The sequence below is a fragment of the Ictalurus furcatus genome, chromosome 9 (assembly GCF_023375685.1).
Source record: "Ictalurus furcatus strain D&B chromosome 9, Billie_1.0, whole genome shotgun sequence".
Classification (NCBI taxonomy): domain Eukaryota; kingdom Metazoa; phylum Chordata; class Actinopteri; order Siluriformes; family Ictaluridae; genus Ictalurus; species Ictalurus furcatus.
In genome coordinates, this window is record NC_071263.1 from 8764722 (window position 1) to 8790847 (window position 26126).

A 26126-nucleotide genomic window follows, 5' to 3' on the forward strand; every position below is an offset into this window, starting at 1 on the left:
TTCAGTGTCTGCATGACATGGATCAGTATTAAAGCCCTGTAAAATGCTGAGTTCCAACACTACTTGTGCAGAGCACTGTGAGGCTGGGAAATGATAGGAGATTTGAATTTGATTCTTAAAGCAACAGGGAGTCCCATGAAATGATTTTGATAAGTTCTAAAACTAGATGAGCAGTCAAATTTGTAATGCTTCCTAGAGGATATATAGCTTATAAAGTATGATGAGCAAATAAGTTGGAGTAAGTAAATGACTATAGTGTGTGAGAATTTGAGCAGTCTCTCTACTGCAGATTCTGATGGGTGATGTAATGTGATTAAAAAAGCTGTGTTTGACAGCGATGATCACATAAATTCTTAACTAAACTAGTTGGATGTTAGGATAGATGGAACATTAGGCAGGTAAAAGTAGAAAATGGGATTTTGTTTGACTTGGTGTACAATTCTAACTCTGGAAATATTTCCTTACTTAGCAGGACAGTGAAAAAATAGTGATTCAGTACGCACTACTAGAATAACAGATAATGAATATGGAGAGTGAATATTTATGGACAGTAATTATGCCATGAGCAATGATGTGGCTTTTATATAGACAACCTTGTGTGAGTATGGCAATGTGTAGGTACATGATACAGAACTTTTTTTTTATCATATTAAATGTCAGTAAGTTGGATTGAATAAATGTCAGTAAGCACTTGGATTGAATAAAATGTTTTATGTCTGTAGTTCTATATTCCAGCAGTAACAGTATACCACTATATACTTTTTATAGCATACTTTTATTAATTTATACTTTAAATATTTTGTACTCTTAAGTATTGACTTATAGAAAATTGTCAAACTAATGACTCCAACAAGAACCATGTCACTTAAATCTTTCTTTTGTCCCCAGTCTGGAAAAATTATAGACAGCTTCACACTAATAAAGGAAGTTCATGGACCCGAGGCCTGGATCTGAAGACTCCAGCGGCTCTGAGAAAGTGAGCACAATCAACCTTTTATTCAGCAAAATGAACTTTAATACCACATGTGCTGGGTTTTAGCTTTGGAAACTGAATAAATGGATACTTAATTAAAATTGGACAATATGCATGAGTGCATGTGAAGTTGAAAAGGAGATGCCTCTTCCAACTGAAATGCTGTCTTGCCAGATTTACAGTAAGCAATGTTAGATAAGTTTACCACATTGGAATGCGGTTTCAAATTAAATACATCAATCATTTATACAAGGGACTAAATCTGAAATAGATTTCCTTTGAATGAACACTGACACGAGATCCTTCTCTTACCTCATTTTGTCTATTTTTAAAAATTAAAAATTAATGCTAAACACATTGTTGAAACATTTAATTAAATTTATTAATATCAAAATGGAAACTATGTTCTGATTGCACTATGATTTTTGGGAATTATGTCTCTGGAACACTAAATGCTGCTCCTTTTTTGATTTGCTATTGAACCTCAATAAATCAACCATTTTGCAAGACATTGATAGTCACTGTCTCTTTAATGCTTGCTTAGAGCAAAGTTTTGCATTGCCTCAAAGACCCAAAATGTAAATTCCATCTAATTATTATTATTATTATTATTATTATTATTATTATTATTATTGGCTTTGATTGGCAGCCAACTTAATAAATATGTTATGTTACTCACATTTGTGGTAATTTGTAGTAATTGCCAACCGGCTGAATAAACTGATGGTCTGCGGCAGTATACTGTACTATTCTGAATAATTTTATATAATTGTCCAGTTACCTTTGGACCTCTTAGAATACAGTCCCCTTTGAAAGTATGTAACAAGGCCACGGTGGATATAAAAAGTCTACACACCCCTGTTAAAATGGCAATTTTTGTGATGTAAAAAATTTAAACTAATATAAATCATGTCAACTTTTTCCACCCTCAATGTGAAATTACAACGTATAAAAATTAAGTGAAAAACAGTCAAACATTTTAGGGAAAAATAAAAAACTTACAGTAACCTGGTTGCATAAGTGTACAAACCACTAAACTAATACTTTTTTGAAGCAGCTTTTGATTTTATTACACCACTCAGTCTTTTTGGGTAAGAGTCTATCTGTGTGGCACATCTTAATTTGGCAATACTTTGCTGCTCTTTCTTGCAGAAACGTTCCAGATCCATCAAATTTTAAGGGTATCTCCTGTGCACAGCCCGCTTCAGGTAGCTCCACAGATTTTTTTTATTGGATTCTGGTCTGGGCCCTGCTTTCGTTCATTGTCATGCTGAAAGGTGAAATCCTTTTTCATCTTCAGCTTTCTAGCAGACACCTGAATGTTTTGAACTAAAATCAACTGGTATTTGTAGCTATTAATGACTTCCTCCACCTTGATAAATGCCCCAGTTATATCTGAAGAAAAGCAGCCCTAAACCATGATGTTGCCACCTCCGTGCTTCAATGTGGTTATGGTGTTCTTTTGGTGATGTGCTTTTTTGCACCAAACAAACCTTTCAGATTTATGGTATTATTATACCTTTTGGAATTGGTGATTTAGTTGAGCTTGGATGTTTGTTTTTTTGAGGCAGGGCTTCTGTCTATCCACCCTACTCCATAGCCCAGACATGTGAAGAATATGAGAAATTCTTGTCACTTGAACAGAGTAATCAGTACTTGTCGGATGTTCTTGCAGCTCCTTTAATGTTGCCATAGGTCTCTTGGCAGCCTCCCTGGTAAGAATTTGTCTTTTCTTGTCTTCTCCTTTTGTAAATTTTGGAGGGATGTCCTGTTTTTGCTGATTCACTTTGGTGCTCCATTTTCTCTATTTGTTGATGATGGCCTTCACAGTTTTCCAAAGTACATTTAATGTTATGGAAATTATTTTATACCCCTGGAGGAAACTCCTGAAGCAGAGGAAGCGCACACAAAAGTGCACAGGGTGGAGGCTGGAACCAACCCCCAACTCTGGAGGTGTGAGGCAAATGTGCTAACCACTAAGCCACCTTGTCCCCCTTATTTGGATGTCCTCAGAATTCTTTACTGCTTAATTCATAAGTATTCACCCTTTCAGTGTGAATTGTCCTTTTGCAGCAATTACAGGCTTCAGTTGTCTCTGGTGTGTCTATATGAGCTTTACACATTTTGATCAAAGTCTGATCTTCACAACACATGTTTGTGGAAGTGTATCATGGCACAAACAAAAGAGATTTCTGAGGACTTCAGATAAAAAGTTTTGATGCTCAGCAGGCTGGAAAAGTTTACAAAACCATCTCTAAAGGGTTTGGACTCCACTAATCCACAGTCAGACAGATTGTTTAAAAATGGAGGAAATTCAAGACCATTGTTACCCTCCCAAGGAGTGGTTGACCAACAAAGATCACTCCAAGACCAAGGCATGTAAAAGTCTGCGAGGTCACAAAGGAATCAGGGTAACTCCTAAGCAACTAAAGTCCTCTCTCACATTGGCTGTTAATGCTCATGAGTCCACCATCAATAGAACACTGAACAACAGCGGTGTGAATGGTAGGGTTGCAAGGAGAAAGCCACTGCTATTTTCCACTTTGTTATAACGGATTTCACAGTGCTTCTAAGAAGTTTCAAAGCTTTGCCTATGTTTTAATATCTTTCTCCTTCTTTTTTCCTCTTAATGACTTCATCTCAAAGCTGTACCGGCAGTTCCTTGGTCTACATGACAGCAGGACTGATCTGATCTTTTATTTTAGCTGTGAGAAACCCCAAATTCAGAGATATTTATTTTGCAAGCATCCTTTTTTTATTTGGGGGGGTCACTTGGAGCAAATTGGATCTTGGTGGTGACTATAAAAGTTTCTTTCTTTTCTTAATGTGTTGTTTATCTGTTAAAGAGGAACTTAAGCTTGCTAAAGACTGTAAACAACATAGTCCTTGAGCACAGTATGATAAATAATTATTAGTGCAACAGCAGGCCAACATGTTCAGCAGTCAAAACAAATGCTCTGAGCGTATGCTGTGGTTCGACAGTCAGACGCATTGTGGTGGATCCTCAAACTGTTATTTTGACTCTGGAGTTGTCTCAGCCACTGGCAGTGGATAGTGTTTCTCCCCCATCATGCGAGCAAAGCTGAAGTATGCTTCACAGTATCTGTAAACCAGCTTGGTGGAGGCCAGATGGTTTGTGGTAGCTTCATTCCTGCTGAAGCCAGCATGTGTGCTTTTTAACCACAGTGCTACTACTGTGGAGCATTCCACCAGGGCAGTACAAAGAGCATTTGCTAGTGTAGAATCTGAGATGTCATTGTTGAATACCTGTGTTTAATAATACTCCCATCATCCTGCAAAATTTCTTGGAATGGAATGCTAAGGACTCAGCACACAGCTTTTGAAAAAGTGATCATTTCTGACATTTACTGCTGGGAACAAAACTGCAATATTACAGTGTTTTTACATTTCTACAAATATGGAAACATGCATATGGAATGATTTTTATACATAATAGGCAGGGAATTCATTAACATATAAATGAAATTAATTAACACAATGGCCCTCATTTATCAAGCTGGATGCAAACGGATTGATTCATAAAATTGTTCATAGGGGCATTTGCACAAGAATAGTGGTATTCATAACAATCCAGTTAGGAAAATCAGTTCGTATCAGTGAGAGCCCTATAAGGAGGCTGCTAATGTGAACCTACTCTACACTATTTATATAAGGAATATGTTAAATATCTTATTTATTTCATTTACACACACAAATTAAATAAAAATTTTGTGATTGACATTTCATAGCTGCGGTAATGGCTGAGCTGCAACACTCCTTTTAGGAGGTGCCCTTTCACCATTTAGTCACTGGTATTTTTTAACATACATATGTGAGTACAAAGAAAATTTACTGAAGCTTGACTTTTACTGAATTTCACTGAAATTTGTACATCTGAAATTTTTAGTTTAGGTGATAGGATTCAGCATTTCGACATCTAAAGTGCCATTCTATTAGGTTTGATGTTTTTTCTTTCTTTCAATAAACCTGTAAGTGGTTGAGCTCTGATAGATATTTACATTAAACCTGCTCAGATAGCTTTGCAGTCTTAGAGTAAACACTGAATAGGCCGTGCCTTGCTTTACATCCTTCAAGATTTTAAGACACATGAATAGGTTACACTTTGTTGCATTCAATTGAGCTCCAAAAAATCTGTTTCTGCTTTGAAGAACGATCCTGAACATTAATACCCACTGTCACTGATATCTACTTTTCGGGACATTCAAAACTTTTAGAATACTGAAAGATATTAGTGATTATTAGATTCCATTGCACTAGAGGGCAGTATTTTAACGCAATATTTATTTAAAGAAGTGCTTTTATTTGTATTTTTGGGTGGGGAGGGGGTCACTCGGAGCAAGATTTATGTTGAGGAGACTATCAAAGTTTTTTGCTTTTCTTAATGTGCTGTTTATCTGTTAAAGAGGAACTGAAGCTTGCTAAAGACTGTTCATAAACAACATAGCCATTGAGCACAGTATAATAATAAAAAAAAAACTCTGTTTTGAAGAACAATCCTGAACATTAATATCTTCTGTTACTGATATCTACTTTTCAGGACATTCAAAGCTTTTAGAACATTGAAAGAGTTTACTGATGATTACATTCCATTGCACTAGAGGGCTGTAAGGACGGAGAGCAAGGGCATTTAACTCTGACCTTTGATCATCGGGTTCTCTAACTCCACAGCCCTATAGAGTTTCAGGTCCATCCTATTCCCAACAAACTAGTCTCATTAGATAATTGTGATTATACACTCCATAAGTAGGGAAATGTTTAAAATGCAGGGCAGCCGCGCTATAAGTCTGAAATTGAGAAACCCTGGGCTAGAATGCTTGAACCATAATGGAAGATGAATAGACCTGAGCTCATCTTTTCAAATGGTGCCAAACAGTTCACTACTACCACTGCCTAATGCAGTGCCCTGCCATTTAGTCAGTATACAGGAGCTTATTTTTTATTCCATCTACCTGATGTGTTTTTTTTCCTCGACCTGGCAGTGACATTCTAGATGGAATACATACCTAAGCCAGCAGGGTGACATTCCAAAGTGCTAAACCCTAACATGCAATGCATAATGGAACCATTGAAAGAGTGAACTCATCTCCTCTGTAAATCAGTGGGGGGATTGAGGAAATGGCTGTCTACACAGAGCTCAGGTGTAGGCCTTCCTGTTATCTGCTATTGGTTCTGCTTAGATTTCCATTAGAAAGGTACAATAAGGGCTACATAACAAGACACATGATTTTGCCAGGATAGTGAATTGTGAAAGTCCAAAAGTTGGCGGTTGATGATAATCCAATGTGATTATCATGAAGGTGCACAGTCCCAGCACACATGCTTAGGGTACATTGGGTGCAGAGCACCAAAGCTGCTGGATTGAATCACCACTCAACACAGGAAGTAATGGAATGCAGTGGGTGAAACCGCATGCTTCTTATGTCCAATGTTCTAGTGTCCGGTGTCTCAGACTGCTAGAACATCTCAGTCCGTTCTTGATTTTACTGTGATCATTTTTCTAGCTTGAACTGTCTAACAGTCTAATATACCTGAATTACCCAGTCCCTCTATTAATGCAAGCAAGGAAACTTTAAAAAATGTCTACTACCACATGTGTTTTCTTCATTACCACATACCTGCAAATGATAGAATGTGAGCTCTTACTTGCTTATTTTGGGTATATTTAGCTTTTAAGAAATCTTCAAGGAAATTATCAACACTGATTTTTTTTCAATTGTTTTTTAAGTAAAAGAATGTTTACAATATTGATGATTGATCTGCAAAAATATAACTTTTTTTATACATAGAATGTATAATGTATACACAGTTGTAAACTATGGCCAGTTGTTGGTTGTTTTATTGATCTTGTTAACTGCCCACTGTATTATGTAGTCAATAGGGTGCCTCTAAAATTTAGAGCTATACAGTTAACCATTCAGATTTACATTTACATTTATTAATTTGGTAGAAGCCTATATCCATGGACACTTGGAGGGTAAGAGGTTTCCAATCCAAGCTTATTTTTGTGCATTTGTTTAATTAGAGTCTTGCACAAAAGTAGTAGCAGTCCTGTATATGAAATCACAAATGTCCGGTCACAAATTCAGAAGCCCAAAAATAACAAAATCCTGAAACATTTAACAAGGAAAATAAAGTTAATTATAATAATTAATACAACTTGTAAAAATGAATAATGTCTAACAAACTACTGCAGTGAGTATTTTGATGGTCAAAGGAATTTGTATATAAAAAGTGAAATTTCTATATATACATGACAATGTTTGACAGTCCATATTTCTGCTTTCATTTTCTCATATTTACATCTAAATGTTTTAACTTAGAACATGCCACTTTTTGTTAGAACCCACCCATTTCTTCAAGTGATAAAAAAAAAGGAAAATGTGATTGATGTTTCTTGCTGCCCAGGTGTGCCCTGTTAAATTATTTAAAGAATTATTAGCTTGTTTAAAGAATTATTAGCTCTGAAGGTCTACTCTTGGTTTGAGCCTTAGGTTTAGCCTGTGAAGACTGCATTTGTTGTTAAAAAGGATATATCAACATTTAGATCAGAGAGCTGTTTATGGGAGAAAAGTCATTTTGAAGCTGAGAAACAAGGTAAAATCTATCAGAACCATTCCACAAACATTGGGCATAGCTAATACAACACTTTGGAATGTCCTGAAAAGGAAAGAAACCACTGGTGTACTAACAGCCAAACATTGAACAGGTCGGGTCTGCCAAGGAAAACAACAGCAGTTGATGACAGAAACATTGTGAGAGCTGTAAAGAAAAACCCCAAAACAACATTTAATGACATCTTTCACAGGGCCAGTGTTAATTTTCACAGCAAATTTGGATTTAGTTTTAGCCAGTCTTTTGACTAAAATTCCATTAGGTTTTAGTCATATTATAGTCGTCTGCATTGTTTTAGTTTTAGTCTAGTTTTAGTCGATTAAATATCATAAGATTTTAGATGACTAAATCTACAGGAAATTTAGTTGACTAAAATCTAATGGGTTTAGTTAAAGTGTAATGCATTATTTAAGCATTTCTCTTGAATTTCCAAATGCATTTTCTAGGGGAAACATCTATTAACCTATTATTATTAATGGTATTAAGATTTGAATGTGCAATACAGACACAAATTTAACTGTTGTGATAAATAACATCTTAATTTTATCTTAAAATTAAATTAAACCAGTTCTCATTTTTATAAAAGACCAAATTAGATACGAATTGTTTATAACAACTTGCTTGACATTCTACATTCTTTCAAGCAGAAGTGTAACTATTAAATATTAAAAAGAAAAACTGCATTGGCTGTAATCAGAGTTGGGTATAGCGTGTTACAAAGTAACTGAACGTCAGCAAAAGAACACAGCAGTGTTGTAATTTTATATCTTCACTGAACGGAAGTGAGACCAATCAGACAGGGTTTACAGGAAAATACGCGAAAACACTCGTGTCTTATTGGCTGACACCTCTCAATTCTGCCAAACGCTAGCTCACACAGTCAGTGTGAGGAAAAATGGATATATGCTGATCTTTTTAAAAAAAAAACAAAAAAAAAACAGTAACATCCTCTGATGCTGAGCAGGAAAACAAGTTGAGTAAATGTCTATATGACTTCCAGTTGATATGAGCAGAGCGTAAGGAAAGATAATGTACTTTGCATGGCACTGTAGCAGCTAAACCCATACAATGATAGCTTAGTTGTGCCTCCCCTTGGCTAGCGACACCAAACAAGCCTAGTTATAAAAGTGTTATATTTTATCGGTCTGGTGGTTCTACAAACAGTGACAACACCCGAGGCTAGTTATATGATAAATACAACTTTTTCTGATCATGTCATACATTGATGTGTGCTAAAACTACTGAAAGAACTATGAGTTTCACTTTGTAGTATATTTTTGTAGGTTTGATAGGTTTTGAAAATATCTTGAAATTAAAGTAATTAGTAATCTGATTACTTTTTACATGTAGTAATCAGTAATGTCATCAATTTAAAAATTTAAAGTAGTAATTTTTTTGAGTAACTTACCCAACACTGGCTGTAATGCCATACATGCCTTGATTGACTGTGCAGTGTGTGAGTGTGTTACTTCTTCAAGGGACAACAATGTGTTCAGTTTTATTTTGTTCAACACAAAGTAGCATGAAATAGGAATGAAGCTGTCAGTCCTTTTTTTTGTCCACAAGCCAATTGATACTCTCTGGGCAGCAGTCCTGATCTTCATGATTGGTAATCCTGTGCCCCCAATCCATTTTGCAATGGCCTCCTCCTTGTTCTAATGTTCTTTGGAGTCACTTTTGTACTTTGAAGCACTTAGAATATTCTGCTGGGATGCACTAGCTTTATTTGCACTCAGTGGCCCATCCTTGTCATTGGAGGTCTTCTGTATCTGTGAGGTTGAATAAGGGGAAATAATCAAGTTCTGATTTTTCTTTCTCACCCACTCCCCTCTCTCAATAATTCACACACACGCACACAACTCCAAGTTGTCTCTATACTACACTTCTGCTTCTTTCTCCCATCATATCTCACATTAAGTGTACCACATTTCTTCAAACATGTATTCTTATTTTTCTTATATATTTGTTTAAATTTGAGGACACTTTAAACTTTACACTTATCTTTAGCATGTCAATCAATCATTTAATTTACAATCTAAGATTAGCAACTCTGTGTCACTTCTCTAATAAGTACAGGCCAGCAGTGGTTTCTTTTGACTTGTATTGTATTTCAAGTTTAGCGAAAACACACCAGCTCGGGTTAGCTGATAAAATAACATTAGCTTGAAAAAAAAAACAACAAAGTTTGCATGAATTTTTGGATGACTCATGTGCAAATGTTGCTTCAAGTTTGTTATGTTTTTATTTGTGAAATTTATCTCTTTCTTTCAGACGTGGACATTTCTGTACAGTTTATGAGACATGCAGCAAGTGTATGCTAGCTGATGTCCTGCCGGGTAGATCAGTATGTTGCTATTCAGTTGTGTGATCTATCCTCCCTACCACACAAAGAGATTAGTTCTGAATGGATTTCTTCCCAAATTGTCCCTCCCTAACATTTTCTTCTCATTTTTATTCAATGTATAGTGAAAACAAAAGAATTGGCCTTGCTGTTCCGATGCTTTTGGAGGATACTGTAGTTCGCTAGCTAGATGTGTCCTTTATAGGCAACTTTTCAGTAAGAACATGACTTAGATATCTAGCATTAGATAGCAAGTTTCTTGATGTAATTTTTAGACAGGCAATGTTCGCTTGTTAAAGCACTATAAATTAGGCATCTTAGCTAACTAACAAGCTAAACCTGTTAAATTCTTATTTGATATGACAATTAGCTATTTAGCTGAGAGGAAATGGGCACTGCAAAGACAGAGCATTTCAGACCATTTATCTCACCTGATTGCCTGTAACCACAACTGTCTTCTGTTGACATGGAAAGGTGTCCAATTTAAAAGTATATAGTAAAAAAAAAGGGGTGGGGGGTGGAGTGTTTATGAACACTTTCCTGATTCTGACACTCAACATGACATTTTAGAAAAAAATTCTGGTTTGCTGTTAAAAATCACTATAGTCTTCCACTATGTTTCTGCAATCAGGAGGTGTGACTGAGGTTACAGTGTCATGTCTCAATCTAGGGTTCTGGACATCAAGGCATGATGCTCCTTTTTCCAAAGAAAGGAATAGAGTTCAAACTGTCAGTTCAAACCTTGAGTAATCTTTAGCTTCTAAGAAGTAGCTTTGTCTGGTGCTACTGAGTAAATAATGTTGCCCTTCTGCACTATACACATTTTATGATTCAATTTTTTTTTTTTTTTAATAATAATGTATCTGCTGTGTAATGAATATCAGCTGCAACAAAAGGTCTTGGCTCAGTAGGAAGGAACATCTACAGCTGTGCTGGGAATGAATTTTTTTATTTTTGTTAATTGTTTGCAGATTTCATTTCTTTTTATGTTTTTAAACCATCTGTTAAATGAAGAAAAAGACTGTTTTATAATGACCCCCCCCCCAACAAACCTCAAAAAAGGGACAGAACACAGTGCAATGAGCATAGGTATTTGGGGGGGGGGGGGGGAGCATGTGATTGCCTCATACTGAAGCTTTTTGTATTAAAAATAAAAAGATGAACATGTGGGAACACAGGGGAAATGTGATCTTAATTTTGTGTGCTGCATTTTTATAAAAGAGCATAACATTTTATGTTCAGGATATCTAAGCCTTGTAGCAGGACTGCAGTTGTAATTTGTTAGTTTCTTCCCTTTGAATTAGGTGAATACAATACTGGGAATGTGTAATATTCTTAATTTAAGCACTTGCTGCTTTTAAAATATCTACCTAAATCAGCAAATGTTCATTATACAAAGCATACCAGTGCAACTGGGAGCATATGCAACACACACACACACACACACACACACACACACACACACACACACACACAAATAAAATATGACAGAAATGAACCATTATTAAATTATATGGCCACATGTTTGTGGACACTTAACCATCATAACTATATGTGCTTGTTTGACATTTCATTCCAGATTCCCCCTTTGCCGTTATAATAACCTCCAATCTTCTGGGAAGGCTTTCCACTAGCTGGGTGCGGCTGTTGGGATTTGCTCATTCAGCCACCAGATCATTATTGAGGTTGGGCAAGGAGGCCTGGGACACAGTCAATGTTATAGTGTATGTTTAATTTGCCTTTTACACTATATGGCTAAAAGTTTGTGGACACCTGACCATCACACCCATATGTGGGCCTTCCCCAAACTGTTGACACAAAATTTGGAGGCACACAATTATATTGGATGACTTTGTATGCTGTAGCATTATGATTTCCCTTCACTGGAACTAAGGGATCCAAAGAAGCTCCAGCATGACAATGTCCCTGTGCACAATGCAAGGTCTATGATGATATGGCGGCTGTGGCTTAGGTGGTAGAGCAGGTTGTCCACTAATCACAGGGTTGGCGGTTCAAATCCCGGCCCACATGCCTCCACATGCCGAAGTGTCCTTTGGCAAGACTCTGAACTCCATGTTGCTCCTGATGGCAGGCTACCTTCCAGAAGCCTTATTATAACAGCAAAGGGGACTAAATCTGGAATAGGATGTTCAAAAAGCACATATAGGTTTGATTGGTCAGGTGTCCAAAAACTTTCAGCCATACAGTATAGTATACCTTTGATTTGGTAAGCAAGGGACACTTTTACTTTACTCTCTCAGTAGCCTATTAGTGAAAGGCAAGATGAATGATGAATAATGAGTATATAATAATAATGAGTATAATAATGAGTAAGTAATAATGATGAATGATGAGTAATTATTGAGCATGCAATTTATATTGCCCAACATAGTGATGGATGACAACAAGATTTTCATGTTTACACCCCAGAGGAATAGGACATACCGTGTCTGATAGCAAGTTTCTTTAAAAAAAAAAAAACATTTTCAAGAATGTCTGTCATTAGGCATGCTAGTTATTTTAAAAAAAAAGTTCTCATGAGAATGGTTTTTATTAGAGGGTGGAAAAAACAGGTCCTACATCAACATTCCTATTTGGCCAGATTAACGACTCTACTGAAATCAATCAGAAGCAGCTTAGAACAACTGAAAATTTACCCAACATTGTGTTTTATTCTAGTGTCTCTACATTAAACATTTAGCAAACGACCATAATAACAAACTCTACTTTTATTACTATTGCTACAATATTTACACAGCTACTTTAACTGTTTACGCTCTCCACTTATGCACTCAGCAATGCCTTAAACTCCCTGTCTTGTGCAAAAATATCTTCAAGCATATACAAACATGTAGACAAATTTGATCAAGTATCAGTCAGTGATTCAACAGTGATACTTACTGTACATGGATTGATTACCCTGTATTAGGATAGGTGCTGGGATATGTTAGACAAACAATCTCTACACATGTACATGTACATTTTTTGTGGTGACTTACTCTAAAGAGAGGTCTACCAAATAGGTGTATTGTGTAGACTAAAGGACATCAGTTGCATCAAATATGAGTCTAAATATGGTTTTCTTCATTTTTATATCACAGAAATCTGTTTATAAAGAGACAGGGAAAAAACCCTGCAAAATATTTTCAAGAATTTGTTTAGCCTGAGGCAGTTGTCCGGGACAGCACTGACCTCAACATCCAGCTTTGTTCTCACTGTGGCCAAAGGGAGTGAACAAAATAGGAGCCAAGAGCAACAGCCCCTGGCATGCAAAAGATACTTCTTGTGACTTTGTCACAAAGAAGAAACTGGGGGAAGAGAAAATATGGCTCCAATTTTTTCAAATATGAAAATCCAGAAGTCCCTTCTGGTTGTAATTTAAGACTTCTCTGGCTGCACATTTTTCATTGAGGCTGATTAAAAGGCTGGATCTGCTAGGAGATTGAAAGCATTTTGTAATGGCTGAGTGTTTGCTGCCTGAGGCTATATGTGAAGGCATTAAAAAGTGTGGAAATTTATCTTGAACTGCAGTCAGTCTGTATTGAATATGTAGCTTAATTGTATATTAGTATACTAAAAGTATACATCAAACACTGTACATACTTGCAATCAAAAAGAATTCGAATTTAGCTGGAGATTCCCAAGAGAAAGACAACTACTAAAAAGGAAAGTAGAGAGGAAAATATTTTGGCCAGAAAAAGCCAGTCTCGCCATATTGTCGGTCGTCTAGAGATTGAGTTAAGGGAGCAAAATTGTCTGTGCTCTCTGGGTGGGAGGGATGGCCTACTCTCTTCTGTCAGTAACAGTGGCCAATCACACCAAAATATTGTTTTGAAGCAAATAGTCAGAATGAAATCTAATCAATTTCGGCAAACATAGGCAATGGCAAATGAAGGGAATATGTAATTGCAGACAGTGTATCCAGGATGTACAGAAGATGATACCAGAATTGCATCACAAATTAAAAAAAATAAAAAATTAAAAAAATAAAAGGCACAGCAAAATAAAGCATTTTTGGCTGCAACAATTACAAAAAGCTCTACAAAATTCTGTGTGGACTGATTTTATGTGGTGACCAAGGACAAGTGGCATGTTAAACAGTGAAACGTCCCAGTGCGGTTATACTAAATATAAACTCTCTTGGAATGCCGCACGACTAATCAAATTAGTGAACCAGAACGAACTGTTGTATAAAAAGGTCATGATGTACTTTTGCAAAACCCAGACTCTTACAGCATTGCCGAAATGTTATGGCTGCAATGCATCATTGTATCACCACGATCAACATACATTATTTAGCCCTAGTTCTATGATGGCATTTTATAGAACTTGCTGTCAGCTTGCTGGATCACCTCTCCCTTGTGTTCTGCTACCTCATGTTTTGCAAATTAATGTCCAACCTAATTTATGTCGTCCAATCAAGCTTGAGCATCATGCAAACATAGGATGTGTTTAATTTTATCAGGGTATATTACCCAAATTATATTTGATAAATTTCATCAATTAATGAGTATAACATAATACAATAAGTGATGGAAGGAGTCCTAATGATTTGAGTTAGAAATAAGGTGACGTTTGAACTCACAATTGGCCATTTTCAAGAAAGGCAAAAAGGGTAGAACAGATTATAGCAAATGTTTGCATGTACTTGCATTTGGCAGCAAATACAGTAGTACCCGGAGGAAGCCCCCGCAGCACGGGGAGAACATGGCCTCACACAGGGCAGTGGTGGGAATCAAACCCCCAACCCTGGAGGTGTTAGGCAAATGTATTAACCACTAAGCCACCTTATCTATCTATATATAAAATCAACCCTTAATTATGCATAAAATCATAAAGTAAGGTTAATTAGCTCTATAAGTAATGTGCATAGTAAGCAAACTAGCAGGCACAATAAAATAGCAAATTTACCTCAACTGTCCTGTATAGATGGAGTAGTTTACAGTCACCCTATTCAGGGTCGTGCTGTGTTTATATTTTGTGAAATAGAACAAACTAAATTTGAAAATTTGCAAGCAGCCATCAACAAAAATGATAACTGTGTGACCAGGATTTAAAAAAGGACTTGCACATATCTCCATTTCAAAGAAATAAAGAACGAAAGGGAAAAAAAGAAGACCAGAGGTGGGTTGTAACGTGCTGCATTTACTTCATTACATTTACTTGAGTAACTTTTGATAAAAAAAATTTACTTTTAAGAGTAGGTTTAACTTGCCATACTTATACTCTTACTCAAGTTAATTTGTAGTCAAAGAAATGTACTTTTACTTCGCTACATTTGGTGGCGTTACTCCATTACTGTTAAATGTTAATGAATATATGTAGTAATATGAATAATTAGTTTATATTACGTATTATGAGGTGGAAAGTCTCACAATACTGCTCAGTCCTGGAAGATAATGGCTGAAGAGGGGGAAGAATAGAGCGTGACGAACACACACACACACACATAGTCTACTCTTTTGTTCTCTGTTACCTTGTTTAAATAAAAACGTTGACAAGGTTGTGTTGTTAACATGTGAAAGTAAAGACAGTCAGCTGTTGGGAAAATGTTTCTGTTTTTTTGGTGTGTGTGAGATTTTGTGTTGAAAATGACAGGTTCTGTTTTATTGTACCATCACAGGACAGGGATATGGTGCTTCATCTTGAACCCAGGTTTTATATCATATAAACAGAACAGACAGACATTCAAGGAGAGATGTGACTTACAGTTCTCCATGTAGTCTGAGATTCAGGATTTTCCCTTCATTTTAATCAGATCTGAAGTAATGAGTAACTATTTGAGTAGTCTTCTCATTGGATATTTTATTACTCTTACTCAAGTAATTAATAACATTATTACTTTTAATGTTACTTCAGTAATTATTTTTATAAGTAGTTTAACTTGTACTTGAGTAAAAGTTTGAACTTTTGTATGAGAACATGTTGAATCCTATGTAAATATTTAACTTTTTCATGACATTTAGCTGAATAGGTTTTTACAGTGAAAGTCTGTGAATGTGAGAGCTGCACTGGAATCATAAAGACTATGCTTATAATGTACGTCCTTTCAACACACTTAGTACTGTTTGATTAAATAGTATGCAATTGTGGAAGAGTAATAAATTACAATCCCAATATCACAATTTCTGTAAAACTGCTTTGTGTCTATAGTTAAAAGCCTTTTAGAAATAAAATGTAATTGTATTGAATTGAAGCTCAAGAATGGTTGAATCTTGCCTACTCTTACTCTAAGTGACAGTGAGAAACCTTCACTAAACCTATCTGTGCTCCTGCACTAAAGGAAAAGATGCAGGAAGAGGATTTATAATCAATCCCAAATGGTTAGTTAGCCATCCAAAGGTCAAATATACTTCCTGAGACTCAGATGTCCCATAACAAGACACTGGTTGATCTGGGGATGGTTTTTATTTTCTCAGTAGTTGTTATTTCTCAGAAATCGCTGCTGTTTAAATTCCAAAATTTTCTTGGTGCATTTGAGGTTAAGATCACAGCAACTGCAACTACTTTGTACAAATAATATTTCCCACACTGTAGCCAATTTAAATCATCTTCCTTGACCACATTTCACACAACCAGATCAAATTCCTTAACTTGACTGGAATAAGCTAATTACTCTCTCCAAAGTCAGGCTTAACCCTCATCCATCACATCCATTGTCTGCTTACTTGTTCAGACTCAGATTCAGTACAGAATCAAAATCATTAATTTGGATGTATACCTTCCTATCTCTGTATTTAACCCAAATCCTGTTATTTCATGGAATCAAATAGATCCTGGGACAAGAAAACTTATGGGCTTTTTGCTAAGCCTGAACACAGTGATTTGCCCCTTGTCACACTCCAGCCAGTCTGGATATCAGAGGTCTTCCTGCATCTGTGGGGTATCCCTTTTCCAAATTCTAAGACTAACATCACCCTCCTGGTGGTATATCTCTTCACCCTTTCAGTCAGTCCTAGGGTAAATTGGTTCCTTCTGACATATTGCTATCAGTTATCCAGGTGATAAAATACTCCAGGCGGTCTGTGGTTCTATGAAAACTGGATAACCTCCAAGGTTCCCCATCACTCTGAACCACCGGCAACTGGTCAAGATGTCAGCTAGAAGGTTATAGGGACAGCTAGCCACTGACAAGTATTTTTTTTCTTAATTAAATTTTGTTTAAAAAAAAATTATGTCACATGGTTTTGGTCATTATGTCATATAGTCAGCATGTGAGTTTGTGGAGAGGTCTCGGCATGTGTGTGCATGCATCCCAGAAGGGATCCAGGTGTTCAAACACTGTGGTTATGGTATGTGGTGTTCATAGAATCACAGTTACATATGTAACTTGTGTTATATAAAATAGGATAGGCTGTGCTTAAAGTTTGAAAATGTTTGCCATTGTGTCGACACTGTGAGGGTGTGCACTTTTTGGTCCAAAAGGGGTTTGAAAATACCACTGTGCCAGTACATTTTAAATGTTGCACCCCCTTATATCACTCCATGTACTTTAGCAGTGCTGCCTTTATTTATGAACATGAAAATAGCAACTTGTGTACGTATGTACCAAACAAAAATAACTACACACTTGTTTGTACATGACAAATATATCTTGCTCTTGCTGTTTTCACTGCTTTCTCAGTTGATATTTTGCTCTTTTTTTGCTGTGTTCACCTAATGTTGACTACAAATTAAAATGTGTGAAAACAAGGTGAGATCCTGCTTAAAAGAACAAGCTTCTCTTCCGTTGTATAAGTATGCCTATAAAAGGAAGGGGAGGAAGTTGAAAGGTTGTCATATGAGACTGGGAGACTTTGCTTCATGGGCGGCCTGAAAGGGCCCAGCTGCTGAGTCAGTGAGTCATAGTCTCTGAGGAATGCAGTTCTCACTCCCACTCTTCATTTAAGATAAAGTGTTGACTTTTGGCATGTCTTTGCACTGAATCAGCTAGCACAGATTTGGGCTGCTGTAATACTCATGAGCCCCCCTGATAAATTGTCTATTTGAAGCCATTTGGAGGAATGGAAGTCAGAAAGTCAGGAAAAAAATGTGAGAAACTATGTATTTCTGGTAAGCTCAATGTGTCACAGACTAACCAAGCACCCTGACTTGGAAGTTATTCAAAATATTAATGTTGTGTGTGATGTTACACAGCATGTAGTATCCAAGGTAACAGGACAAATAAAGGTCTTTGCAATACTGTCTTAAGAAGAAATATCTAGTGTAAAATCTGTAGTAGGTACCAGGTCATGAGTTCAGGTTCCTGTCCATCATACACTTGAAGTGCCATATTATGCTGAAATGTAGGTAATAAAACTTTGCTACTGCTACTTTGCTTTACATCTTGCTCTGATAAATAAGGCAAGTTCATTTCATGTACTTCATTACCATACTGTATGTTCGCATTTACCAAAATCTCAGCCAATTGGATCAAACCCTATTTAAAATATTCACATGCCTTTGCTTCTTCTTTTTGCATTTTCTCATGCATAATACTAAAGCCCTGTATTGTCTAGTATGTTGTACAAAGCTCCTGAAGGCATAATATGAATGACTTCTGATGCAGTAGATACATCTTTAAATCTTCTAAGTGATTCAGTTGAACAGCTGTGAGAATCTGAGTGATCCAGATGAATAATCTTATCTGGAATCAGTAGTTACATCACTCTGACTGATTTAACTTTAAAATATAAAAAAAAAATCCAGTTCCCAGAAATTGTGAAACGGTGCTTGTACAGAGGGGGCTTAAAACACAGGAAATGCCTTTGTTACATTTGACAACCAGTGGAAACAGTTCTAAAACACTGCCAGACTTAGAATTGAGTTGCCAATCTATGAGTTCCTTCTATACTTATCAGTAACTGTGCTTCTGGTCACCCATACAGCAGTTATGTCTGATAGTTTCAAGAAAAGGAAACTCCTTTTTTATGATGTAAATCTTAAGCCCATAATTACCACAATGCTCTCTGGGTATGCCCATAATGTACTTAGAGTGCATTGCTGTGTTCTTTGCCATGTGAAAAAGCTATAAGCTGTCCTGCAATCGGATAACATCCCAATATCGTTAACCTAATTTCAGCTCTACATCAAGGCCTTGAACCCTGTAAGTTGCAGATAGACAATATCATCACATAAGGAACTAGGTTCATATTTTGGAGTCACAAGATATGCCTGCAGTTTTCACATGTATGAATAAGACCCTCCAACTGATTGTAGTCTAACCTACTAGAAACAAAATACTTTTTTAAAAATGCATGTAAATGTTAGAGAAAATGAGCAGGACAAACTATCACTTCATCATCATGAACTGGGGCTTGTTAAGTCAGCCTAATATCTATAGTATCTATAGTACAATACTGTGAAAAAGTATTTGCCCCATGCTGATTTCTTTTGTTTTTGTGTATATGTCATACTAGAAATTAAAAATCGAAGATAAAACAAAGGCAACCTGAGTAAACACAAAATGCAGTTTTTAAATGATTGTTATTTATTGAAGCAAAAAAATAAATCAAACACCAACTGTGTGAAAATGTATTCGCCCCCATAGTTACTAATTACCCAAATCTATGAAACTGCATTCAAAATGGCATTAAGCTGGACTATATGCAACCAGGCCTGATTACTGCAAACCCTGTTCAATCAAATCAACACTTAAATAGAACTCTTTCAACAGCATGAAGTTGGTTAAAAGGTCTTACCCTGTAATACACTATACCAAAGTTGAAAGAAATTCCAGAAATTATGAGGAAGAAGGTGATAGAAATACATCAGTCTGGGAAGTGTTACAAAGCTATTTCAAAGGCTCTGGGACTCCAAAGGACCACAGTGAGAGCCATTATCTCCAAACAGAAAAACTCAGTACAGTAGTGAACCTTCCTAGAAGTGGCCGACCTTCCAAAATTCCTCCAAGAGCACAGCAGCTAATCACCCAGCAAGTCACAAAAGAGCCAAGGACATCATCAAAGGACCTATAGGCCTCTCTTGCATCAATAAAGGTCACTGTTCATGACTCCACTATCAGAAAGACACTGGGCAAAAATGGCAGCCATGGAAGAGTGGCAAGGTGAAAACCACTGCTAACCCAGAAGAACATTAAGTCTCATCTGAAATTTGCCAAAACATACTATGATGATGATCAAACCTTTTGGGAGAATTTTCTGTGGACTGATGAGTCGAAAGTAGAACTGTTTGGAAGACAGGGATCCCATTACATCTGATGTAAACCAAACAAAGAATTCCACAAAAAGATCATCATACCTACGGTCAAGCATGGCGGTGGAAGTGTGATGGTGTGGAGATGCTTTGCTGCTTCAGGGCATGGGCAACTGGGCAATAATTGAGGGAAACATGAATTCTGCTCTCTACCAGAAAATCCTAAAGGAGACTTACAGTCTTCAGTCTGTAAGTTGAAACTCATGCACAACTGGATTATGCAGCAAGACAATGATACAAAGCATAGGAGTAAGTCCTAGTCCTAGAATTACGTGAAAGACTGATCTACAGTTATCAGGAGTGTTTGGTTGCAGTTATAACTGCTAAAAGTGGCACAAACAGTTTTCAGGTTTTTCAGGACATTTCTTTTTTGCTGAGTATATATAGTTTAGATATTTCAAAAGTAAAAGCTTTTGGAATGTTTTTAAAACTATTTGTGGGCATCACACACTCAGCCCACAAAGCAAATCAGTAAGCTCTCTTATGAACAAGTGCCACTAAATGTCATTATTCTCTAATTTAAATATTTACAGCATTATAATCTAGAATAAGAAGCCTGAGATCATGCTTGTTCTATACCATACTTCCTAACCACCAGGGCTGCTGAAAATGACTTGCAAAGGAGACCTTCCAACAAAGCCACTAAGTATAATGCAGTAAAAAAACAAACAAACAAAAAAACATACAGCCATCTTTCCCATTCTTCTTCTCACCTTGTACACATCAGACCAACTGTACATGATATAGAGCAGCTTGTGAATATGGTCTAAGCTACAGGTAACTCCAAAGCTGGTCCAGTGATACCTTCCTCTCATCTCTTCTAAGATGAGTGGCACCCACTAATTTTGAGTTTCCTTGTTGACAGTATTAACCTTTCTAGCGATTAGATATCGCTCACTGCACTTGTTACCTCTATGAACTTTTTCTGTGTTGTTTCAGGACTCATGTCTCAGTCTCATTTCTCTGCCCCTTGGCACTATTTCCTCCAAGTATTTCGCACCCCCCTCTGTCTAGCCAACCAGTGGGCCTGTGTCTATAAGCTAGCTAGTATGGTTGAATGGTTTTCCCGTGGTGTATGACATAATTTCACTATTGAGGCTGCTAAGTTATCTGGATTCTGCTAACTCGCAACAATGGGGTGGGAGTCAGGTTTTGGTGCACTCTGTGCACTCACCGAATGCACTTTTTTGCACAGTGATAGTAAGCGTCAATGAAAGAACCATTCATTCTGTACTTTTAGGTCATGGAAAATAGGTCCCATGTTCCACCCCAGAGGTTCTAACTGTCTTGCAGAAGTGATGGAGAGTTACACCCTCAAGCCCCTAGTAGGTGCTTAAGCACCCCATCTATCTCATGGGGCAGACCTTAAGCAGTACCCCTCACCACAGTGCACTGCCATGAAGGGCCACGAGCCCCTAGTCTTCTTGGTGCTCATGGCCTTGTCTCTTCTGATGGCCAGTCATCAGAATATTGCCATACTTGAGGGCAGGCTCCTATGTGCCACACCAAGAAGCAAGGCCTTTCTTATGTTTCCACCCTTTCATACATATTGAAAAGAGCTTTTTAATATGGGTGAAGAGACCACCAAAACAGACAACACAATTCAGTGGCATAAAGGTAGATTTGCTGTGAATGCTAGCCACCGTGTCACACCTATATGTAGCAGTCTATTCAACATACATTTATTATTTACTTTTATGCAGGGCTATCTTGTGATACTAGGAGAGAAGTGGAGTGGATTGGGAGATGTTTGGAAATTTATGCAGGGCTGTATATCATATACTAACAGCCTTTTTAACTGTGTGGCTGGAGAACAAATTATAAACTTAGAGCAAATTCTACCCTGTTTTTGGTATGTCTCCTAGACATTGTGTTATCACAATACTATTTCAACAAGCAAAAAGCTATGCCGACATGACTATTTGGTTTCATGATGATTTGTCAGGCGGGAGGTCGAAAGCCCTGCTGTTCCCTGTACTGTTTATCATTCTGAGGCTGCTACCGTTTCCTCTCTTCAGTGATCTAAAGAGCATAATGTCTAGTGTGCTTAGACAGGCACAGCCAATCAAGTAAAATTAGGTTTGCCTACCACTTATTTTTAACCACTTTAAGCTTTTTATTAAAAAAAAAATACATAGCATGCTCGCTTTTCATGACTAAAATACTATTTTCTAAAATAACATTTTTGCGTTAAAACCGTTCGCACTGTCTGAAAAAGAACTTCATAGCTAAACAGTGAATGAATCCAAATGCAATTTCCGTCCAGCTCCTGTTTTTATGTCGAAGCCTGGGAATGGAAAAGACATTCTGAGCCAGGACCTGCCTGAAAGACCAGCATGCAGAAAAACAGCAGTTGCATGAAGAACTGAACTTCTTTCCAAAATATTACATGTGACACGAACAACGCATAGGACCATCAGACACATCTGTGATAGTTTGATATTGGTTCCAAATTCATTAGAACATGATTAAAACACCTGAATAAAAATGAAAAGTTATGTTTTGTTAACTGTGCTATTGTTTGGTGGAGTTTCTTTCATGTTTCTAAAGTATTTGTTGTACTTTTAAACTAACATGCTATAATACCAATTGAACTCCAGATCCCAGTGTAGAAGTGGACAGTCCTTTATAATGATTATACCAATGAACGAGCCTGCTTCATATAATATTCATTGATTGAGTCATCTTAAGTAATCACTGAGTATGAGGTAGTGCTACAATTTTGTTAAACAGTAAAGTAGCTGTGGCCACCAACTCTGTCCGTAGAGGTTCAAATTTTCTACAGAATTCAGACTGAGCCCTAATTAATCACCATTATTCCTGATTCTGACCCATAAATAAACACCGTAACTCAGCCACAAACAACTTTTCCAAATTAATGAATTAGGGCTGGAAATGAATTATGTAGGAATGTTGTATACAATTTACTAGATGTCCACCTGAGAAATGTAATGATTGTTTGGAATATGCTGTGTGTAATTATAAATGTTTATTGTATACATTTTTGGCCACCTGCAGCAATTGACAACTGGGGGAAAAGACATTTGAGAGAGAAAAATTATGAACAATGAAGATATTTTTCAGAACATCTTTGGCAGTTTCAATATGGATATTTTCATCCCAGGTTGCCGTAGAGGAATAATCATGAATATTTTACCATATCAGGTATTACAAGTGTGCAATTTCTAGCGATATTAGTCATATTTCTAACCACATCTGCTGCAATTTTAGGATATACTGCAAAGAATAGACTTCATAACTTTTGCTCTTAACCCAAGCAAACATTCCAGGGCCCCCAGTGACATTAAGTGATTTAGCAGAAGCTAACTGCATGTCTGCAGCCCTGTGTTCTTCACATGATCAAATGGATTAGAGCCCACTAAGTGCTTTTCTTTTTTAGGCACAAGAGCAATGGAAACTGTTCTCCAAATGACCATGTGTGATTACCATTCTGTAACACTCAAGGGAGATTAGAAACTTATGAATGGCTGTACTGTATTGTGAGGAACGCAGCCTGACAAACTACAAATTTAAAATCATAACAAATGTAACCCCTATGTATGTGTTTTAATGTATCAGTTCTTATTTATTTCCTTATTATTTCCTCCATCCATCTTCTGCATAATTGTAAGACATTAAGTATACTAGTTGTAACCACTAGAGGGCGCACTGCTGTAGAGATGGCAATAGTTGAAGATTCAGTATTTTGCTTTGAATAATAAATGAAGGAAACTCTGTGACTGAAGCAAATACTTTGAACTGGCTCAACACTTCTCCTGTTTATATGAATGGATAAATGTTGAAAACTGCATGAATACTCTAGATGTGGTAAAATAACATAATATGAAATGTCACCCCAGTCTTTTGTTATTGACCAAAAATCATTTAGAACTGTGTTCATTTTTGCTATTGAATTTAATCGACATGTTGTGTTGTCTATGCATTCAAGCCTTTTGATGATCCTGTAATGATTTGTTTTTATTTTTTTTCCTATTTATTTTCACAGATAAAGATTCAAATACCAATGTTAAAGCCCCTGTTAACGTCATAATTAGCTTCTTAATTTTAACCATAGCTTATGTGGATGTTTTTGTTTGTTTGTTTGTTTGTCTGTTTTTCAGTTATACGATTTCAGATTTTTTTTACTGCTATTTATTCTAGATTATTTGAGTTGCACAGGACATCAGGCCTACCAATGTACCATTAAGAATTAGGTATCTATTTACTTACTTTTGCACCAGAATTGTTAACAGATTATTAACTATTCTTAACAGATGCCTTTGTTATTGGGGAGACTCCATTGGAGTGTACAGAAAGTATATTTACATGAGGATATGTGTATCTGGAATTTTAGTGCTATCTAAATCTGTCATGTTAGTCATTTTTATGGCCATTTTATGGACATTTACTTATAGGATAAAACGACATGAAGAAATAACCCTGAATAATACAGTATATATTCCATCTAAGTGACTGAATACTGGTCAATGATTTGTAAATGTTAAAGTTACACTATATTTTGCAGTCAAGTCTCCATCAGTGAACAGCTGATAACAAAATAGACTTCATGTGAATTTCCTGGTTACACAATTGCACTTTTTGACCATGTAGTACACAGTTATAGAAGAGAATTATTTATTAATTTGTTGGCACCAAGATGAGGATGGTTTCCCTTTTGAGTCTGGTTCCTCTCAAGATTTCTTTCTCATATCATCTCAAGGAGCAAGATCATTCAGTGCTTTATAGATCAATATTAGTATTTTATAATCAGTGAACGTTCGCCTCACACCTCCAGGGTCGGGGGTTCTATTCCCACCATGGTCCTGTGTGTGCGGAGTTTGCATGTTCTCCCCGTGCTGCGGGGGTTTCCTCCGGGTACTCCGGTTTACTCCCCCAGTCCAAAGACATGCATGGTAGGCTGATTGGCATGTCCAAAGTGTCCGTAGTGTATGAATGGGTGTGTGAATGTGTATGTGATTGTGCCCTGCGATGGATTGGCACCCTGTCCAGGGTGTACCCCACCTTGTGCTCGATGCTCCCTGGGATAGGCTCCAGGTTCCCCGTGACCCTGAAGAGGATAAGCGGTATAGAAGATGGATGGATGGATGGATGGATGGATATAATCAGTGCGAAATTTGATTGTGAGCCAATGCAGTGTTGATAAGATAAGGGTGATATGGTCATTTCTTCTGGTTCTACTAAGGACTCTTGCTGCTGCATTCTGGACTAACTGAGCTTGAGAGCTTGTTTATGCACCTACTGGAAGATCCACACAGTGATTCATTATAACAATCTAAACTAGAGGTAACAAAACAGGTCATAGTTTAGTTTAGTCAGTTAACTGCAGTGTTATTGTGCCAAATGTATGGATGAGTTTCACTGCTGACCAAATAATTCTGCAATGCACAAGGCAGTTGAAGGCTGCCAAGATTCCTCATGAGACTAAACAAGGAAAGTACTATGACTGAACATGCTTTGTAGGCTGTTTGCTCTGTGATGACAAAGATGACAAATATTTCACCACTGAATAAATTGCAAGAATCTGAAGTACATTTTCATGTTTAGATTTGGGTGGTACATATATAAAAGCAAACTCACGTGTTATATATATATATATATATATATATATATATATATATATATATATATATTTATATGTGTGTGTGTATATATATGTATATATATGTATATATAAGTATTTGGGGCATTTTTGTGCTGATTTATTTTTTGATCCAAAAATCCTAACATATCAACAGATCAGCAATATGTATTTATAAAATAGTCTGTACCTCATGATGATCCCTTAACCACCTGAGGCACATACTTTACCAGAGCACCAGAGGAAAATAAAACATAGAGAACCTATGCTCATGAATCTTGTGAAAATGGTACGCACCATTTTTGCCCTAATTATGAAATTAGGGCAGATTGAAAAATATTATATGTTTATTAAATGTTAAATAAAGTTTTTGTTTATTATTGTTA

At 36.7% G+C, this 26126-nt stretch overlaps 1 protein-coding gene across 6 annotated transcripts in view; it reads left to right on the top strand.

Annotated features, from left to right (window-relative positions):
* The window catches only part of acp7 (acid phosphatase 7, tartrate resistant (putative)), a 72509-nt gene extending 46775 nt beyond the window's left edge, over positions 1 to 25734 (top strand). For 4 of the 6 annotated variants that reach the window (XM_053632079.1, XM_053632074.1, XM_053632077.1 and 1 more), the window contains one exon: positions 889 to 1482. In XM_053632079.1, coding sequence (XP_053488054.1) covers positions 889 to 954 — 66 coding nt within the window. In that variant the 3' untranslated portion in view covers positions 955 to 1482. Of the gene's footprint in view, positions 1 to 888; positions 1483 to 2125; positions 10984 to 22407 lie in introns of those variants that run through there. The other 2 variants (XR_008386693.1, XM_053632076.1) reach the window with 2 other exon arrangements.
* The last annotated feature ends 392 nt before the right edge of the window (positions 25735 to 26126 follow it).